Source organism: Sesamum indicum, linkage group LG8, assembly GCF_026168435.1.
Source record: "Sesamum indicum cultivar Baizhima isolate 11 linkage group LG8, ASM2616843v1, whole genome shotgun sequence".
NCBI lineage: Eukaryota > Viridiplantae > Streptophyta > Magnoliopsida > Lamiales > Pedaliaceae > Sesamum > Sesamum indicum.
In genome coordinates, this window is record NC_142664.1 from 30,177,502 (window position 1) to 30,198,851 (window position 21,350).

Consider the following 21,350-nt stretch of genomic DNA (forward strand, 5'->3'; position numbering starts at 1 on the left):
TGTCACAATTGGGTATTTATAATTTTAGGGGGGATATTTGTAAATTTTTAAAGAATAAGAGGATATATGTAATTATAGCAAACCTCACGCAAGCCAGTTGTAATATATCCTAACCCAAATTAGTTTAAAATATGTGTTTGTATGTTTGGTTTTATTTTTTGGAGACAAAATTTACTATTTATTATAAAATAATGACCCTTCTATATATACTTATATTTTGTACATATAATTTTATTTGTAAGGGGGTTGAATTATATATATTATTTTAATTATATTTATATGGAAAATCATTTTTTCTTTTTTCCTATGTTTTCAAAATAACAATTATGTATTTTAATAAATAATTAATTATTTACAATTAAAACTTTGAAATTCAGATTTTTTAATGGAAAAAAAATCAAATTTGTGTAGCATATATATAAAAAAATATATGTAACAGCTTTTTAATTTATATTCTTCTATCGTATAGAAAATAAAATATAAAAGTTCTAAACAGTATAATTTTTCTTTTTGTAACAGTAATGAATTTTAAAGTTTTAAATTCTCTTTTAAAATATTAAATAATTAGAGTAAAATAAATTAAAAAGAAAAAAAAATAATTGAGCATAGAAGCAAGCCTGGTGTCTTGATCATCGATCCATATATTAAATACAAAGGTTGGATCATAAGTTATCAGTCCATCCGACGCAAATGACGTGTGTGGCAAATAAAGACCCAGTTATTGCGAGGTTGATGCCTATAAATACCCATTCAGTCAAAAATACTCACATAACTTTCACCCCTTTTCCTTTAACTCCTTTCTTTCTAATCATGTAATTTGTAAAACAAACGACTCTGCAAACGCAGTCCTTTGAAAACTTTCATCTGGACAGAAGGAATAGAAAATAGGCCTTTTTGTTTTGGTAATGGGCCTCTTATTTTAGACATAAGGAACTTGACGATTATTGGGCCCATTAGAAGCCTAAGTACCCGGTTCAGATTGAGCTCCAAGTCAGTCAAGGATATCATTGGGTCCGCATCTAACGCGGTTTCAGACTTGGAATCTTTCCATTTGGGATAGGTGTCATGATGAAGCCTTAGTTTGGACTCGAATTCAATTTCTTTTAACATATTAATCATTGTCATACACTTCTCTATGTGTATGTAATAAATCTTATTTAATATTTTAAATATATATTATAAATAAATATAAAATATACTAAGTATGCAGTTAAATAAATATAAAACTTAAACAATTGAATACGTTAGTTATTAGATGGCACTTTTTGTATTATAGAAAATTGGTGTAGCTATTTCAAAACTATCACTTTGTGTCCATAACATCTCTTTCTTTATAATAGTATAGATATACCAGTAGTTCTTCTTATAAATCCCAAGTGCGGCCTCGTTGTCGTATCTCTGGCTCACCGTATATGCCTGTAAAGTACCATATCTCCGAGGTATCCTCAAACTGCACTGCTGGATCAATATGTCGATCCGAGAATGACTGAATTTGAACCCAAAGAACTTTATCCCACAACAAAGTTTTTGGGAATAAGTTGTTTAGTAGAAGTAGAGGGAAGTTGGTGGTTTGTAGGTGGGTTAGTCATGGGAATAGTCTTCTTCGGGCTGGTGGAGCTGAAACTGAAAATGGAAGAACCTCGCTTCACTGGGAAAATACTATCAATATCCTTTTTTTGTGATTGATGAGGGTGGGGGAAGACTGGCAAGGGTCTCCCAGCAGAAAAAGAATCAAAGCCCAAATGTGTTTGTTGCCTTACGGAAGGGGAGCTCGCATCCAAGGGCCAAAGGGTGTTTTAGCCCATTGGTCAATGAAATCTTCACGAAATTGAAGTTCATGGAATTTTGAAATATACCTAAGACAACCACACAAATAGTAGAAATTTGGGAGACACTCATACCGAGAATAGATAACATGTTTAGCACCCATCACAATACGAATTTTCAAAAGGTGCCTAAGAGGTTGGTGGATATATAATAAAGCTACTCTGATACGAAGCGATGCACCCCAAAGCTCTCCACTGTCACTAGTGTCTAAATCCACAAAAAATCTGATTCTGTTACTCATGAACACTGCCATATTTCTCTCGTCATTTTTCCTAGTGACAAGCCTCGGACTTGAACATGATTCCTGTCCAGATGTGATGAAAACAAAATAAGAAACGATTGCTCTCAATCCCTTTGAAATCCATCCATCCGAATTAAAAAGCTGTCAATAATACCGAACGTAAGGAGTCTGCATGCTTTGATTTGGGACTCAACACTCTACCCACCAGAAAAAAAATTAATATTTGAATGCATAAACATACATATATAAATTTACCAAAAAAAAAAATAAAAATAAAATAATATTTAACTAATATTATTGACTCATATTTATAAAGTTATTACAATATTTTTTGTAGAATAATATACTTTTAAATATTTTAAAATCATTATAATGGATCTATCAAGTCCACTGGATTAGCTAAACGGGTCTTAAGTTCGAGTCAGAACAAGTCATAAGTGAAGAATCAAATTTCAAAATTCAACAAATTCCATTCATTGTCATACCTATTGATTTTTATTTTTTATATATTATTTAAGACAAACTAAAAAGTAAATTACCAGAAAGTTGATGATTTATTTTTAATTAACGATAATTTACTTGGAAAATAGAGGACGGGGAGCATGCAAGATGTCTCAACGGTGTACCAGAAAAATTCACACTCTTCCTCTAATGTAAGCACAAATTTCACACTTCTTTTTCCCCAAGAAAGCACCACAAGTTCTTGATATTTCCTTTTTCCCTCCCCTCGCCATCATAAACCCCTGCAACACACGGGTAGGAGTAGATATTGTTGTTATCCCTGCTCTGCTGTGTACAATTTCTCCTCTCGTCTTCTTCAACTCCCCTCCTTTTTTCGTTTCCTCGAAGCTCCAATGGAGAGAGCGGTGCTCTTGCGCTCTCTCTCCTCTTCGTCTTCTTCCTCAACCCTCGCATCCTCTACCAGATTGTTCTCTCGCTCCGTCCACCGCCTCGCTCGCCTCCCCAGACGCCACCGTTTGGTCCCCAACGTCCACCAGCGCTCTCTCCTTCGCCGACACCTTGGATTTATCTCAGCAGTCTCCCGTCCTTCTCTTCAACTGAGTAGACACTTCTGCTCTCTATCGGTCCGCGCCGTCGCCACCTCGTCTGTGCAGTCTTCCCCCGGTAACATCGAGTGATTCTTCTGTTCATTGTGTGAGTATTTGACTGAATCTTATTGTTGGTATAACTGTTTTGGTGAAATATTCAGAGGTTTTGGGAGCGGATGATGACGTGGCGGAGAAGCTTGGGTTCGAGAAGGTATCGGATGAATTTATTGAGGAGTGTAAATCTAGAGCGGTGTTGTACAAGCACAAGAAGACTGGGGCTGAGGTCATGTCGGTGTCCAACGAAGACGAGAACAAAGTCTTCGGCATTGTTTTCCGGACTCCTCCGTAAGTGTTTCTCTGACAATTGATGATTAGTTCAATGTGTTCTCCGCTTTGCTGGTTGCTTTCCGTTGACTTAAAACTGTTGTATTAGGCATGTGCTAATAATGTTTATTTTTCCTTTTGAATGCAAATAGTTCTTATTTTAGAGTGTTGTTACTTAACTTAGATGATTCCGTGACTGCTAGGTTTTTGAGTGTTGATTCCGTGATCGGGAAGAACCTTGCATTTAAAACTTCGTCCAGTTCAGATTAAAAAATTCAAATATGGATATAGAGAGCATTAGATAGTTAAACTAGGAGAAAGCATTCCTTGGATTGCAGTTTTGCAAGCTGATAAGTGATAATGCATGACACTTGGCTGTTGGTGCCACAGAATTGTAGTGGCCTACTTTGACTTAGAGCAATGATGACAATGATGGAGTTACCTTAATTACTTTCATTATAGTCGTGTCCCACTGAAGTAGAGGTCATGCTTGTCTGCGATTGTGTCCGAAGATGACTTCCTTGCAGTAATATTTAACTTGTTTATGTGGTTATGCCTATACGTCGCAGAATGATCACTTTGCGATTTTCTATGGGAACCATTCCCTGGACCTTGACTACTGAGAAAAATGGGAAACATTTTCCAGGAAATGCTTTATTCTTGTCTAGATAAAAAAGTGGAAGAATAAACATGAGAAGAACTAGTTTCTTAAAACTCCACTAGAGACCTTCATAACGAGAGCCTGAAAATGTTCTATTATTCTTTAACATCTGCTTGTAAACTAACAATTCCATCGAAAACCTAGAGTACTGCTTTGAATTAGAGAAACATCCTGTAGAACAGTGAGAAAACTAAATTCTCAGGCTACTGAGTCAGATTCACTTGTACAAACTCAAGGTTCCTGGTTGTGGAGTTCAAATGGAGCTCTCCTTGTGGAATAAGCCCTTCTTAATCAAGAGCGCATGCTTGAAGTTCTTGTATCGCACAGAGTTCTGTTTGGATTTCTGTTGGTAACTTGGTGTAATGCTCCTGAACTAGTCTGCCTTTTTTGCATCATAGATGAATACTGATTTAATAAATGCAATAATCATCACGAAAGAGCAAAATAAGCACAGAGTGAATCAACTTACTTTTCCTTAACAAATTCTGTTCTTATTTCCAATTTATTATGGATAAGCCTTGATGTTCTGGTACGTCAATTTGTTGATGCAGAAAAGATTCAACAGGAATTCCTCACATTTTGGAGCATAGTGTATTATGTGGTTCAAGGAAGTATCCCTTGAAAGAACCATTTGTTGAGTTGTTGAAAGGAAGCTTGCACACATTTCTGAATGCTTTCACATATCCTGATAGGACTTGCTATCCTGTTGCTTCCACAAATACAAAGGTCTTGTCCTTCAATCCAAGTGAAAGCACAGAAATTTAATATCATGTTTTAACTAACATGTGGTTACTCTTCTGATGCAGGATTTCTATAACTTGGTTGATGTATACCTGGATGCAGTCTTTTTCCCTAAATGTGTGGAAGACATTAAAACATTTCAACAAGAAGGTTGGCATTATGAACTGAATGACCCCTCAGAGGACATAACCTACAAAGGTTGGTATTTGCCACTAGCATTTTATTGTCTTCTGCAAAAGTGCCAGCCCTCCTGTATATCTTGACAATCCATTCATGAAGGGCCAAGAAATGCTTCCCATCACTGATAACTGTTTATATGGTCTACTCCCAGGTGTTGTTTTCAATGAGATGAAAGGTGTTTATTCTCAGCCTGATAGCATACTAGGCCGAGCTTCCCAACAGGTAAGCTTCTCTTTCTAACTGAATTGAGGTTGGTGAAATTTGTAGATGCTATTATCCGATGATTTATCTTATGCGTTCTTTTAAGGATGAAAAAAGCAAATAAAAGAGTACTTGATGCGTGTTTTCTAATATAAGTAACTGTTGAGGTTTATTTACACAGAACATAGTAAAATGAGCAAAATCATGGTTTTAATTCTTTTAGTAACTTCTCTGCAGGCTCTTTGTCCTGACAATACGTATGGCGTTGACAGTGGTGGTGATCCACAAGTTATTCCCAAACTAACCTTTGAGGAGTTCAAGGTGATTTGTGTTAATGCATTGCTTTTTTATGTTAGATATTTGTTTTTTTCATTATTATTTGTCTTTCTTTGCATTCTCATTGACTGAAATAATTACTTGTTGAGTATTCTATGAGATGAATACCATAAAGGATGTCACCTAGCCTAGTGTCAAAGAATACTTTTAGTTGCTTGTTAATTGATCCCAAAATTATTTTCTGAACAGTAAGAAGTTTTATAAAACGTAAATACACTTGTGTATGGGAACATGTAAATCTTACTGGATCTTTTCTTTTTCCATGGGATTTTTTACCTCCGCTAGGCCTCTGTGTTCCATGAGATCTCTAACATAAAATGTAAAATGCATTACAAAGTCACAATACAGTGAAATTTGCTGTGACAATTACTCCAAAGGCGAGTAAAGGGACATAATATTCACACGCCACAAGCCCATATATCATATATGTTATGCATGCATCATGCACAGGTAAATACATCTTTGTGGAGGTAAATGCATATATATTGATACATGTATTACGATGTTTACAATGCTTGGTTTTGCCGTGTCTTCTATTTTGATTATGAAATACTGTGAAATAGTACTTCTCATGTCTGCAGCAAACATGGAAGTTTGGATAGGTTAGTTCTGCAGTTCTTCTGTATTTCATCTATAGAAAACATACTTAGGCGAGAAAAATGATCACTGGAAGTGTGGCTCTATTGTTAATTCTCGGTGAAGTTTATCTTCTACATTATTCAATCAAATGTATATAGGCACTAGATGTGGCTTTGTTAATCATGTATTCTATTTACTTACAGGAGTTCCACCGTAAATATTACCATCCTAGCAATGCCAGGATATGGTTTTATGGAGATGATGATCCAAATGAGAGGCTACGGATTTTAAGTGGTATGTACTTACATTAATCTGATTTGTTACTGTTTTTTTGGTCTAATTCAGATCACGCATATGGAAAAAGATTATTAGCAACTTGGAGACAGTTCCAGAGTTCTGTTGGGACTGAGTATCCTCCATGTAATAGGCACCCAAAATAACTGTTATTACTTATATAAGATTATATGTGCGCGTACTTGTCTGTTGCAAGGGTTCATCTGATATGATGTTAAATGGAAATTTTATGAAGAAACTTCTGGTCGTTGCTTAACCACATGCCCTCTGATAAACCAATTATGCAATTAGCTCTTCATTTGAAGCTTGTTCTGCCTTACATTGACCATGCTCTCCCTTGCAGAATATCTTGATATGTTTGAAGCAAATTCAGCTGCTGAGGAATCGAGAGTTGGCTCTCAGAAACTGTTCTCGGAACCAGTTAGGATTGTTGAAAAATATCCTGCTGCTGAAGGGGATGACCTGAAAAAGAAGCACATGGTGTGCCTTAATTGGCTCCTCTCTGAAACACCTCTAGATTTGGAGACTGAGCTGGCCCTGGGTTTTCTTGACCATTTAATGTTGGGAACTCCTGCTTCTCCTTTGAGAAAAATCCTGCTGGAGAGTGGTCTGGGCGATGCTCTTGTTGGTGGGGGGGTTGAAGATGAGCTCCTCCAGCCTCAGTTTAGTATTGGACTAAAAGGTGTATCAGAAGATAACATTCAAAAAGTGGAAGAATTGATCATGGGTACACTAAAAAAGCTGGCAGAAGAAGGCTTCCATTCTGACGCTGTAGAAGCATCAATGAATACAATTGAGTTTTCTCTCAGAGAAAATAATACCGGATCATTTCCTCGTGGCTTAGCACTGATGCTTCGGTCCATTGTAAGGACGCCTATATTGTTATCATATCTTCATTAACATGGTTTCTTCTCTGCTCCTTTTTCTCTTTTTAACTTTTAGAAATCTGAAATATTCTCATAAGAACTTTTTATGTGACAGGGGAACTGGATTTATGATATGGATCCATTCGAGCCGTTAAAATATCAGGAACCTTTAAAGGCATTGAAAGCTAGAATAGCTGAGGAAGGCTCCAAAGCAGTCTTTGCTCCTTTAATAGAAAAATTCATTTTGAATAACCCACACCGTGTAACTATTGAGATGCAGGTAATCTTTTCTATTGCTACTTCTGATTTTAGCTAGATGCAATATGCCATGGCTATTTCATACGCTTCTTGATGTTATTTAACAGCCAGATCCAGAGAAGGCTTCTCGAGATGAAGCAGCTGAGAAAGAAAATTTGGAAAAGGTGAGAGCTAGCATGACCCAGGAGGATCTTGCTGAACTCTCTCGTGCAACACATGAACTTAAGTTGAAACAGGAGACTCCTGATCCACCAGAAGCTCTGAAATGTGTACCAAGCCTTTCTTTACGAGACATTCCTAAAAAGCCTATACACGTTCCAACTGAGGTGATGAGATGGTGACAATACTATAAATATTTTCTGTAAATTTCTTCGCTGTTTCTAATGACATAAAGTTCATTACTTCCAATTGTAGGTTGGTGATATCAATGGGATAAAGGTCTTGCAGCATGATCTATTCACAAATGATGTTCTATATGCTGAAGTTGTTTTCAATATGAGATCTTTGAAGCAAGAGCTTCTTCCATTGGTACCATTATTCTGGTGAGATGGCAACTAGTAGTTGTTCCACAACCCCTCTTTTTGGAACCAACTGCATTTTTCATAGATATATTTCTTAAGAAACTGTTAATTCGGTTAAGTAAATCGTTCCTAGAACCTCCTTTTTCCCAATAGTACCACTGTTGTGACAACCATCTGAGATGCCTTCAGTCTTGCAAAGAAAAAACCATACATATAGATCAGTATCAGAAATCAACCATCTTTGATTGCCTTACCCCTCTTCATGTGATGGATGCAACTATGTCATGTCCATTTCATGTGCTATACCACCATCCCATCAATAAATATGGTACCTAAGTCTGAAGTGCCCATGCATATTACCTCCAAAGGCAACTACAGTGTCGCAGTCAGTCAAGCAAGAGTGACCCAAGCTGTTTAGACTGAGGCTCGGCTTGAACTTTTTCGAATCCTGCATTTTTGATTGTTTCTCTCTTGAATTTAAAAAGTTATGTGCCAAGAATGAATGGCTACTCTGCACCCTCAATAAGTCAACAGAGCAAAATGTGTTAATCCCACATCTTTTCATTATTGGTCTATGAGCGTGTGTATACTACAGACATCCATCAATGGCTGAATAAAGCAGAATGTCTGAAGGCTGCCAATGTCCATTTTTCTTAGTATGATGAAAGTGTACGTACTTAGAAAAACCATAACAGCTTGGAAATCTTTATGCTGTAATATTTGAAGAAAGAAACCCGGGGATATTAATTTGTTTTTATGTGCTTAGAGTGCCATTGGTATGAACATGACTAAATTTGTAACCTTACCCCCTCTCTTGGAGTATATTTGTTAAAACTTAAGGTTGTTACCAGTCTTGTAATGGAAATTTAGTTTTCAAGAAATAGAACCTATGTGATATACCGAAGATAATTGGTTTTGTTTTCTGTTGCCTTTAGTTTCATGGTAACTCTTGTCATCAAATCAAACATTAAATTGATATGATATGCGTTGTCAACAGCCAGTCATTGCTGGAGATGGGTACTAAAGATTTGGATTTTGTACAACTGAACCAATTAATTGGAAGAAAAACTGGTGGGATATCAGTATATCCTTTCACATCATCAGTTCGAGGGAAGGAGGATCCCTGCAGCCATATAATTGTTCGAGGCAAAGCTATGTCAGAACGTGTTGAAGATTTATTTACCCTGGTAATTTCTGGTATTATTCTTTGTAATTTAATTACATGCGAATTTAGCACCTCACCATTGTCACTTTACAAGTTGGTGGAGGGTTATAACAATGTTATCATGATGTTTGAATGAAATTGTGTAAGATTTCTTTGAAATATGTCGGAGAATACTGCGTAGCTAGGTTGAAAAGTGATGATACTTGCAATCCAGTTTTTTTACATAAATAGTTTGTATAATCTACTGTGACTAAGCCATGACCCAGTATACATTGGGTCATGATACTTAGTTGAAAAGTAATGATACTTGTAAGCCAGTGTGTGCTTTTTTTTTTTTTTTTTTTTTTTTTTAACATAAGTAGTTTGTATACTCTACTGTGACTAAGCCATGACCCAAGGTACCTATTGGAGTTCCTTTTCTCGTTCCAACTTCCATGTAATATGCTTTGTGTTTATAACTTCATATCTATTTCCATCCATTTAGTTTGGTGTATTTCTTGTGCATCTCTCATGTTTATGTATATCTAATGTCTAGTGGGGAAATAGTAGTCACTTTGTTTACAGGTACTTGTGTGCATATTTATATACATTCCTTTTGTTCATGTTCTTTTTAAGCATGGTGCACTTCTCTATATATTAGAAGGTTTATGGAAGGGGACAAACTGATAAGTTAGCATATGCTGGTCAGGGCTTGGTCCTCTATGTGTTCTCGTTTTGTTTTCTTGCCTTGTGTTCTAGTTTTGGTCTTATTGAATTGAATGGTAGGTTTTGTCATTTTCTAATGAAACCAACTGTCATAGCTCAATGGGAATACATACTTTGGTCCTCAACTGTCGCTTTCCTTATCAAATTTCTCAGAAACCGCTGGAGAGTGATTGATTCGGTTGTTGAAATTATCAACTGTAGGTCAACTGTGTTCTTCAGGATGTTCAATTGACTGACCAGAAGCGTTTTAAGCAGTTTGTTTCTCAAAGCAAAGCAAGAATGGAGGTATATCTCTGACAGAACTGAGAATAATTTGCCTTCTTCAACCAAGTCATGTTAATTTTTTTGATTTTCAGAATCGATTAAGAGGCAGTGGACATAGCATTGCAGCTGCAAGGATGGATGCAAAGCTCAATGTTGCTGGTTGGATCTCTGAACAAATGGGTGGTGTCAGGTTGATTTGTTTGGTGTCTAATTTTCACCTTTGATATTTAGAAAGCATGTTGATGTCGTATAATATTATGAGATGCATCACCATTTGTTATATGACTAAGCCTTTGCTGGCCACTTTCTGAATTTTAGAAACTTTCTTTTATGATATTTCATTCTTGTTTATCTCTGTGGGGCCAGGATTGAATTTCAGCTGTCACTATTGGCTATTAAAGCCATGAGATGAATACCTTCTTTTTTCGTCATTTTACTCATGGTTCATACTTCAAAAGTTGCATGGCCCTACTAATATTGACACGTGCTTTCAGCTACCTGGAATATTTACAAGCTCTTGAAAAGAAAGTTGATGATGACTGGCCTGAAATATCTTCATCCCTTGAGGAGATACGCAAGACATTGATTTCAAAAAATGACTGCCTAATAAATCTGACTGCTGATGGGAAAAATCTGAAGAACTCAGAGAAGCATGTCAGCACATTTCTTGATATGCTTCCCAACACTTCCCTAGTTGGATCAACTGCTTGGAAGGCTTGCCTCCCTCCGACTAATGAGGCTATTGTGATCCCTACTCAAGTTAGTAGAAATTTAATGTTCGATTTGGTTCCTGTTCTATTGGGGATTTAACTTACGAATTACCACAGGTAAATTATGTTGGAAAAGCAGCTAATCTCTTCGAGACTGGCTATCAACTTAAAGGCAGTGCATATGTGATCTCCAAATACTTAAATAATACTTGGCTGTGGGATCGTGTGCGAGTCAGTGGTGGAGCTTATGGAGGATTTTGTGATTTCGACACTCACTCAGGTGCAATGGACAGTTACAGTGCTCTGTTTCATTGTCATTCATTGCTAACTTCCGACTGTCCTAACCCTGGACTTCTGTGTTCAGGTGTGTTCTCATACTTGTCTTACAGAGACCCCAATCTGTTGAAGACACTTGATGTGTATGATGGAACGAGCAACTTCCTGAGAGAACTTGAGATGGATGATGATGCTCTCACCAAAGCAATTATTGGGACTATTGGAGATGTTGATGCCTATCAGCTTCCTGACGCAAAAGGATATAGTAGGTAAGACAATTGCTGTCCTTGTCTCTATGAAATCATTATTCTTGTGTATTACAGGGTATTTTCAGAAGGGTATTAAATTTTTCAGTACCAAGTAAAATGCTGCACACGGGCACAATTGACTAGAGGTGGCAAATGGGCAGTTTGGGTTTAAATGGGTCGGGTTCAATTGTATGGGTCACATATGGATCTGGTTGGTTTGTATATGGTCGGGTGAATGCAATAAGGTATTCATTTTGAACTGCCATCAAATCTTGTATACTAGGTTTTAACAAGTTATGTATATCTTTATGATATCAAATGTAGTTATGAGATGTTAGCCTTTGATGATTACTTTTCTCAAAATACGCTCCAAATTTTTTATTTATTAAAATCTTGGTTCAATTTGATTTTATAGAATAAACACTTCAAAGAAGCAATAATTTACTATACCAAAAGTTAGAGGTCTATCATGTTTTCTCATTTGTTTTTTATTTTTTTTCCCCCTGAAGCCAAATGAGAATATATTTATTTAGAAAATATTATATTTATATAGATTTAAAACAAAATTAAAAAATGCTTTTTTAATTATGAATATAGTAGCGTATTTCTTTAGTTGCATGATATTATTAAAAATAATATTTTTTTATCAATATTAAAAAATAACAGATAAGTTTTGATTAATTAATATAAAATAAAGATGATGAGACCCATTTAGGACCCCCATTAGAAACTATATGGAATAATGGAATGTAAGATCTAGTTGGACTTTATTAAACACACAACATACTGAATCCATTGTTATAGTAACATCTTACATAAATTGTATGATATTTTCAAAGAGTTGATTGACAAATAAAAAATTAACTATGATGAAACCCATTTAGAACCCATGATATAGTTGATTAGTTAAACACAACCGATATTGGACCCAAATTAAAGTCTTAAGCCCAACCCAAATCAACCCAAAGCTAGGTGGATTGGGTTGTAACCATGGGTTTCAACCCATATATCGCCACCACTACAAAAAAGGATAAGAAGGAAAATGAGAACCTTTTAAGGGTTCAAGTATGGAGGAAGTATATTCCAACTTTCAGGTGAATTAGCTGGCTCCGTTATCCGCCATTTAATGTATTCCTTGTCCTATTAGAATTAATATGATGTCGAACATGGTGAGATAGTTTAAATTAGTGTTATTCTTTATCCGTTCTTTTTTATTTTAAAGGCTGCCATAACACTGTAATTTATTGATATTTGCACTCTTTTCTTCAGTTTGTTGAGATACTTGCTAGGAGTCACTGAGGAAGAGAGGCAAATCAGACGAGAAGAGATCTTGTCAACGAGGTACTTACATTTATCTTTCACGACGGAGCAAGTGCATTAGTGCAGTATAGAATTATGAGTTCCTTATTTCTCATTGCAAATGAACTCCTGCTTACGTAACGCAAACTGTAAGCATGGCCATGATGTTTGAAACATTTGAACGATGAAAACCAGACAACATATACTCTCTACATGTCTACTTGACGGCATGTCCATTCACAGTTTGTTACTTCTGTGTAGTACCTGCTTACCTCCTCCTTGCTACATTTCCATATTGAGATGTCTTGAAGGGAAACTCATTTTGGAAGTTTTGAATGTGCAATTGCAAAGAAATGATCTTTAGTGATGGCAGTTTATGTGTGAACACTCTCAAATTATGTATTCAGGAGAAGAGGAAAATAGCAACAATTTATTTCAGATGTCCTTGTCATTGCACTATGCTTTGCAATGAATTTTCTGGGATCATCCAAAATTACTGGATGAGAATGATATGGGAATATAACCATGAAGAAAGCTCATAATTGACGTGAAGCTGATGATTGTTTTCTCAGTAAAGAATTACAAATTTCTTTCGTTTCAGTGGTTATACTATATCTAAAACTGGTACTGCAGCTAGTATTTTCTGATGCTCGGTGATAGTATTATATCTGTTCTATTTGTGATGGACAGACATCTTTGTTTCTTGATTATTTTCTTTCTGCCTGGATGAGAGACAAGCTTTCTTAACCTGCGTATTCAATTGTTTCTCTGGTTTAGGTTGGAGGACTTCAAGGAATTTGCTGATGTTGTTGAGGCAGTTAAGGACAAAGGTGTTGTGGTTGCTGTGGCATCTCCAGACGACGTTGATGCTGCGAACGAGTCGCACCCCGACTTCTTTAAGGTGAAGAAGGCACTCTAAGATATTGGAAGTGAGTGCAGGAAATGCATCTGATATGAACTTCACATTTACACATCTCCCAGTCCTGTGATTGTTGGTGGGACCAAAATGAGAGAAACACGACCTATATACGCATGCAGTGGCATTTCATACTTTAATGGTAGCATCTTATCATCCGGTCATAGAGTGCTAAAGCAAATTGACGCCAGGAGTTTAATTGAAAATTCAAACAGAGCATTCTCATCAGGGCGCTCATTCACATGCTTTTCAAACTGATGCCACTGTGTTGTATTGGAATTGTATTGTATTTCTTCTCTTCCGAGAGAAAGGAACGGCAAAGTTGCATTTGTACAATGCTGGCTGGCGCATCTTTCATATAGAATTCTTTTCATGCATTCTCCCAGTTGTAAATTTTGCAGGATTTAGCAACCCACTGATTGCATTCAACTTGTCCAAAAACGTGAGCAATACATCTTGTACACACATGTAACAGCTTCTGCTTTTGAGGTAGTCTTAACCTGAAGCCAAATGTGCTCGAGGCACTCTCCTCTCTTGGTCCAACTGTGCTTATTTCTCTCTGGCGGTCTACTGCTCAATTTTGCAGTGGGATTGCAGAAAGCGCCCTTTGTAAAATGCTTTGAGGGAGAGTGAGGAAAAGAGCACGAGTGGAATTCAAATAAGTTTTAGATGGTGGTCCATCAATAGCCACCCTACCAGCAGCAACTGGTGTACCAGAGCAGATGAGGCTCATCGCACAAGAATGCCTGCATGTCTTGTTATTATCCTCAGCCAACAAACTGCAAAGACCTGCCAGCGGCATTCAAGTCGTTGCGTGTGCGTCTATATCTTTGTGGGTGGGGAGGGCCAGGGACAGAGGCCCTTGTTTGTAGGGGGAAAAGAGGGTTACCGCTTAGAGCCAAATTGTCTATACTTTCTGTGGGGTCACCCCTGGGTTCTATTTTCCAATTCTTGGCAATGGAATCCAATGTTTGTTTGTACCACATCTCTCTCACAAGTTGCAGACTTGTGCAGATTCATTTCGTCTGGTTGTGAAAATATGGCTTCCCTCACAGTTTTGTCTCAGAAAGCTCTTCTTTTATTTTCCTCCTTTGCTCTTAATTGTCAACTCTTGGATCTCAGCTTTTCTTCCCTGTAACTAGTAACTTTCCTACTGTATTTTTCAATATTTTTATCCATTAAAGCCATGACGACTGCTACTGTTGCCACAATTTTTTATCATAGAAATCGCTAGCATTCCTACTCCTATCTTCCTATAGATGTTAATTAGTGTTCTTAATATTCTTCAGTAATTTAACACATCATTTGATTTTAATGAGTGCTTGTTAAATGGATTGCTGTTTAAGGAATTAAATATTAGCACTCCGCTTTGTTGCTAAAAAAACGTACACACACACACAAATGAACTTCAATTCGTAAATATTTTTTTTTTTTTAAAAAAAAAGGCTCAAAACTTTATATCGTGTTTGCATTAATAGATTTATTTCTCCAAAATAATAAATCCAATGATATTTGTTAAAATTCTCTACATTGCAATTTTCTCGATTATCATTTTGAACTACTCGTGGGAACGATATTGGATTTTAAATCTGTTTAAAAAATCAAACTATTTGAAATACTTTTTCTCAAATTCCTAATTCAAATTTAATTCCGTTCAGTAAAATAGAGTTTTAGGAAAATCTAAAAAAGATTCATCTAAATGGGAATTTTTTTTTCCCAAGATATAGATTACATAATTTTCTCATCAAAGCCAAGCACAATTCATAACTTGTTGGTATTATTTATTGTATTCCATCTGCCATGATAGAAAATCCTTGTCAAAAATTAAATTCACACACCCCACGTATCTTTTACACTTACTACACAATTAATTATTTATCTTAAATCATACATAAATCACATAATAAATATCATCTGTTGGTCCCTAAAATTTACTTCCAACCAAACACACACACACCCTCCCCAAAGAAAGAACTAAAAGAACAAATCTGTTTCCCCTTCTGGGTCAGGCGCCACACCCAACACACCAAATTCAAGACTCACATACATACATGGACTGGACTCCATTTCAATTACAATGTAATTTAATTCCACATTTACAATACATTCCTAACTATCATCAATAGAATATCTACAAAATTAAAAGCTTCCATATTAATTTGTGAAGCTCATCTCTCTCTCTTTCTCTCTCTCTCTCTCTATACATATATATATATATATATCCACATCATTAAATATTGGTGATGATGTCTTAATAAACTTTGGCATTCTTATTTAATTCCCCCACCACATTTTTATGTGGTCCTGAAATTAATGTCCATCATTTACCCTCCCTCTTCCAATAATATTCAATTCAATTCTACCACACCCTTTCTAGTAAAAAAAATTTAAATAAAAATAATAAATACTTTTGTAATTAATTATTAAAATAAATATATAGTTGCATACGGTATTTGAAATTCCATCTACCATCACTGCCCCCTCCCCCCGCACCATAATGATGGTGGATGCATGCTCTATTAATTATTACCTGCACTACTATATACCCTATAATTCTCTTTCAGGGGCTTCTTTAATTTTATTTTTTTCCTAATTAAAGACTCTGAATTTTTTTTGGTGATATTAATTACATTATAATAAATTGTGTAACGTTGTTGTTTTTGCAACATGATGTGCGTGCATGCTCTTCTTTATATTATGTGTGGTAGATACTTTTGTTTGAGTCAATTGTATAATTGTTGCTTAATGCAATTATTAATAACCAAATAGAAAATTAGTGAGATATTAGTTCGTGTAAAATGAGATAAATCTAATTTTGTACACCAATATATATTTGAAATTGGGGAAAAAAGTAGTTTTCGTCCCGTAACTTAGAGTTTTTTTACTTTTCGTCCCATTGGTTACGTGGGATTAGCACTTCTGTTCTCGTAACTTCTAAAAAGCAATACCTTTTGGTTCCATGACATCTTTCAATTAGATATATCAATGAAAATTGTCGCCGAGTACAAAGTAAGTGGCCTTTAGGGGGCTTTACACTTTTTGTTTTATTAGTTATGAGATTATCACTTTTGATCTCATAACTTTAAAAAAATAGTACTTTAGGTCCCATGCACTTAACGACCACATGACCCTTTTTGTTAAATATCTAACAGAAAGGTGACATGGCACCAAAAGTGCGACTTTTGATCCCGTACCAAATGGGACCCAAAATAAAAAGATCTTAATTTATGAAACAAAAAATGCTATTTTCCTTCTCTGAATGGAATAGGACTACTCATAAACCCTGTCTCACATATACTTGTAGAATTATGGGACATCAATATCGACTCCTACGTTTTGAATTCAATACTGAATGTGTGGGAATATATATTTATACGAACATGTTATATATCTTTTTATTTATTTATAATTTACGAATCAAATTAAAAGTAAAAAAAAAAGAAGCATTGATACAACCAACATTTGAATTGAGTGCAATTGCATTAATAATTAGATGGCTAACACATAAACAGTCATCACTTCAATCTTGATGAATGCTATCAATTAATCCCACAACAAACAAACAAACTAGTCCGTGAAGTTAATGTTCCTCAACTCAGCTAAAGGTTATTAATACAAGTTTGTAGGTTGTATTAATTTAGGTACAGTAGTGGTCCATTAATGAATATTCAAAGAAAAGAGATGGTGTGTGTAATATACACAACTTTTTTAAGGAATTTTTAATTAAATACTCTCCAACAATATATCAAATATTCTTCATCATTTTTGGTCTTAATTAGCTGCTCACCAAACTCAAAATCAATGAACATCACAATTACATAAAACACTAATAAAATGAAATCAAAAAGGTTGTTCAAAATAGACACCAGAAATGGAAACAAATGAACAACACTTTAGGCATATATATATATATATATATACACACACATATTTCAAAGTGATGATGGCAAAATCAAAACAAGGAATTGAACTCAACAATTCTACAAATTTAGTGCACAAATTGCATTTCAATCCACTCCAGCTAACTTTTTACAGTTACATGTTGTTGTGACACGTTATTCATGCGTATATATAATAAATAATATTTTATATTTAAAATATATTATAAATAAAAGTAAAATATATAAAACAATACACTATATTTTTTTTAAAAAAAAATTAAAAGAAAAAGGGAAAAAATTAATTTCTCATTTCGAATGAACTGGTTATAATTATATTATAAATTTTAATTATTGATAATTAATATACGTCAGTTATCAATATCAAATATATATAACAAATCAATAATACATACTATTAAAATAGACATCCAACAATTATTATTAAAATAAACTAATACGTATACATTGGTTGGATTTAAGCCCATAACCTCTTAATCATATATTGACAAACATATGTAATTCAACGATTCACATTCAACTAATCCATTAATTAGGTATACACTGGTTTTTCTCCTCCATCTACATTTTCATGAACTCTCCAACACCATCAATACAATAGTTTAGTAATGAAATCACCAGCTTTTCGTTCGATGATTTGCGGTGATCGTCATATAATATTCAGAATCGTAGTTAAATCTCTAACGTTGGCGGGACAACGGTGATAAGTAATGTTTCGGTAAATTTTGCATATAAAATATGTGGAAAATAAAAAGATTCAAAATGCAACTGTCAGTTTATCATTCTATTAAATAATCAAAAGTAAATTGAAGTCGAATTACACGATCAAAAATATTTCTTTGTCTAGACTTGTTGGGAACGTGTTATAGACCGAACATCAATCCATATCATTTGATGAGGAAAAACTCTAACCAAAGTTAAGAGGATGTTTGGCTGTTCTCAACTTATTTTTAAAGATGATAGTTTTTTTTTTCAAATACTTTATAATATCTTATAAACTCAAAAATATCTTATAAGATATTTTAAAAATATTTATAAAATTACCGAAAACACCCTCGGAATAATCAACTAATACCATAAAAAATCCAAAATTTAATAAGAAAAAGGAGAAGAAAGTTAGTTTTAAAAGGTTTGCTAGAAATGCAACTAACATTAGTTGGGGTACTTCCGAACAACACAACCAACCGCATGAAAATATTATTTGTGGCAGTGATTTTCAGTTATGCTGTAACAAAATCGCAGTCATTACAAGATTCCCAGTTACCCAACCGGCTATCACCAGTCGTCCTACCCTCCCCCACGTGTCGTCCTCTCGTTGGCTCTCGCTACTGTAATCATTCTTATAGGATCCCGATCTCCCTTAACGGCATCACCATGTGCCTGTCACCGTTAACGGAGCCAGGACCACATGTTACGGTAACCGCCTCATTTAATCTCCACCCTCCGATCAAATCCCCATCTCTTCTGCATTTCCGCTTTTGCCCCTACTCTCCTTTCTCTGATCTAATTTTATAGCAGTGGTGAAGTTGCGTGGAAAAGAAATTGCGCTTTCAACTTTTGCAGGTTGCTTTTTGATCACCAGCACACACATATATATACATATATATCACCTATTTCCACCATACACACATATATATAGAGAGAGAGATCAATATGTGTGCATAGAAAGAGAGAGAGAGATGGGGGACTACATGAAGAGATGTGATAAGAGTGTGACAATGAAGAGTATGGAGGATGATATGAGGTTGATTTCCAGTAAGAAGAGGAAGTTTTACTCTGAGCTTGAAAATGAGTGCTGTGGCAACGTGGAAGTAGAGGAGAATTCAGTGTCGCCGGCGGCGTCTAGGACCTCCGGTTGTTGTAAGCATGATGAGTCGACTGACGTCGTGAAGAGGAGTTTGAGATCACCAGATCTGGAGGTGAAAATTAAACTCGGTTTGGATACCATAGTAGCTGGGGGGGAGCGTTTTATGTTTGTGTTTTCTTTTGTCAAGCAGCTTCAATTTCAGCTGGTTTTCTGAAGAACGTTTCTAATTTGATTTTGGTTATGTTTTTCAGAATGTTGATGATTTGCTGTCCGAGGGTTCTGAAATGGACATTGCCGCCTTTACCGAAGACGTCTTCAGGTGAACAATGAAACATTTCGTATTTGGACGTCCTTGTAGTTTTACCGTTTCATCTGCTGCTGTACGTACTTGTATTCAGAATAGCTGCAGATGTGTACATGTTTTCTGGAATTATGTATATCTGTGAATGTATATTTCATTGCTGTTTATTTTCTGGTGGTGAATATAATTTTAATTACTTTACATGTACACAGCCCTTTTAAGTTCCACAGTTTCGTTTCATTATTGTATTTTCGACCTTAATTTTGATGTTAATCGTGTACTTAGGTTTTCAACTTTTTGCTTTTCAGTAGAGAGGCGACACCAACTAGCGAGCTCTATGGAGACTCAGAGCAAATGTTGATGCATTCAAAGGCCACGTCAAAGAGGAAATCATCGACGCCTCCCCGCCGGAAAATTCCAGCGTCTCTAGCGGAGAATATGCCGTCGGCGGCGGAGCTGGAGGAGTTCTTTGCAGCGGCAGAAAAGTACGAGCAGAAACGATTCACTGAAAAGTGAGTACATCTTCCTCTTCCCACATCTTCACACATATGCAGACAATCATTTCATGTGTTCCACGGTGCGCGCAATAAGGCGCCCGCTCTCAGAATGTACACCCCCTGCTCATTTTAGCCTGGCCCAATTGATTATTCTCTCGTAACTGAAAAGGGAAAACGAGTAATGATTTGATTGAATGGGTTTGTATTATTTTCAGGTACAACTATGATATAGTGAAGGACGTTCCATTGGAGGGGAAATATCAGTGGGTTCGTTTACAGCCTTAAATGAAGTTATTCCTGAAAGAAGAAAGAAGGCATCTTTTCCTTCCTCTTTAGGATTTCTTTTTTTTCAATTTGATTTTCTTAGGTGGGGTTGGTGTTAAATTAATTTACCTGTTCAAGACAAGGCCACTTACCATTTTCTTATAACATAGCTAATCTGGCTAGCTCTGTGTATAGCAAGCAAGTCTCCTATTTATGTATAGAAGCTAGAGTTGTTTTACTGAAAAGTTTTTGTAGTAAGAACACATACTCCTTTCTTGTGCTCTTTTGTAACTGGCAAAAGGATGGTAATTGTCAGAGTTCAGTGAAAGAGTTGATGATATTGATGTGGGCATGTGAGTTTAATTGCTTTTGTTATTTTTCTTCTTTGCTTGAAAAGGGTGTTTTTGTTTGGGCATTTTTTGGATGTTTGTTGATGGGCTGTCACTTCTTGTATGAATTTTGGCCGTTCTTTTGCAAAATTCCATTTGGAGAGAAGAAAGAGAGTTTAGGCATATTGCTTGCTTGCATGGAGTGTGGGCATGGAAAGCACACACACACACGTGTACCTGTGTGTGCGTGTGTATGCATGCATATATACATTCTTTGATATATGTGTGGGTATATATATATATATATTGTGGGCCATGTGAATTGATTTTGAAATTTGATTGGAAACTTTGTCTTTTTGCATTTGGAATATGGGTAAACGATGAAACAAAAAAAAAAAAAAAAAAAAGAAAAAGAGTACACGGAACCGGCCGGAAAAATTTACTGTAAACTTTCGAGGATAGAATGATCTCATGATATTCAACTATTTGTGAATTATTAAATAAAAATCTTATAATAATATTGATATAATTGATTCTGATTTGTTTGGACACAATATGACTAAATGAAATAAGAAACCGCCCGACAACAGAT

General features: G+C 35.6%; 2 protein-coding genes across 3 annotated transcripts; both read left to right on the forward strand.

Moving 5' to 3' along the window:
• Positions 1–2,742: 2,742 nt before the first annotated feature.
• Positions 2,743–14,041, forward strand: PREP1 (presequence protease 1). Its single transcript, XM_011089977.3, has 19 exons — positions 2,743–3,193; positions 3,279–3,462; positions 4,654–4,828; positions 4,909–5,041; positions 5,175–5,245; positions 5,462–5,545; positions 6,343–6,433; positions 6,777–7,297; positions 7,415–7,579; positions 7,665–7,883; positions 7,972–8,099; positions 9,076–9,265; positions 10,150–10,233; positions 10,305–10,402; positions 10,707–10,971; positions 11,040–11,202; positions 11,287–11,467; positions 12,716–12,787; positions 13,523–14,041. The coding sequence occupies exons 1-19, from the start codon at positions 2,923–2,925 to the stop codon at positions 13,662–13,664; spliced, it is 3,237 nt and encodes a 1,078-aa protein (XP_011088279.1). The 5' UTR covers positions 2,743–2,922; the 3' UTR covers positions 13,665–14,041.
• A 5,050-nt stretch (positions 14,042–19,091) lies between these two features.
• On the forward strand, positions 19,092–20,767 carry LOC105169558 (cyclin-dependent kinase inhibitor 7). Of its 2 annotated transcripts, none has more exons than XM_011089979.3 (4): positions 19,092–19,479; positions 19,619–19,686; positions 19,980–20,180; positions 20,381–20,767. In XM_011089979.3, exons 1-4 carry the CDS (start codon positions 19,240–19,242, stop codon positions 20,448–20,450), a joined length of 579 nt encoding a protein of 192 aa, XP_011088281.1. In that variant the 5' UTR covers positions 19,092–19,239; the 3' UTR covers positions 20,451–20,767. The 2 variants fall into 2 exon arrangements, with proteins under 2 accessions (XP_011088281.1, XP_011088280.1); XM_011089978.3 differs by having other exon boundaries at positions 19,095–19,479; positions 19,977–20,180.
• The last annotated feature ends 583 nt before the right edge of the window (positions 20,768–21,350 follow it).

Coding starts and splice junctions, on each gene's coding strand:
- PREP1 (XM_011089977.3), top strand. CDS start 2,923: ATGGAGAGAGCGGTGCTCTTGCGCTCTCTCTCCTCTTCGTCTTCTTCC. Junction 4,829..4,908: donor TTGCTTCCACAAATACAAAG/GTCTTGTCCTTC, acceptor CTTCTGATGCAG/GATTTCTATAACTTGGTTGA. Junction 6,434..6,776: donor GAGGCTACGGATTTTAAGTG/GTATGTACTTAC, acceptor TCTCCCTTGCAG/AATATCTTGATATGTTTGAA.
- LOC105169558 (XM_011089978.3), top strand. CDS start 19,240: ATGGGGGACTACATGAAGAGATGTGATAAGAGTGTGACAATGAAGAGT. Junction 19,687..19,976: donor TTTACCGAAGACGTCTTCAG/GTGAACAATGAA, acceptor TTTGCTTTTCAG/TAGAGAGGCGACACCAACTA. Junction 20,181..20,380: donor CAGAAACGATTCACTGAAAA/GTGAGTACATCT, acceptor TATTATTTTCAG/GTACAACTATGATATAGTGA.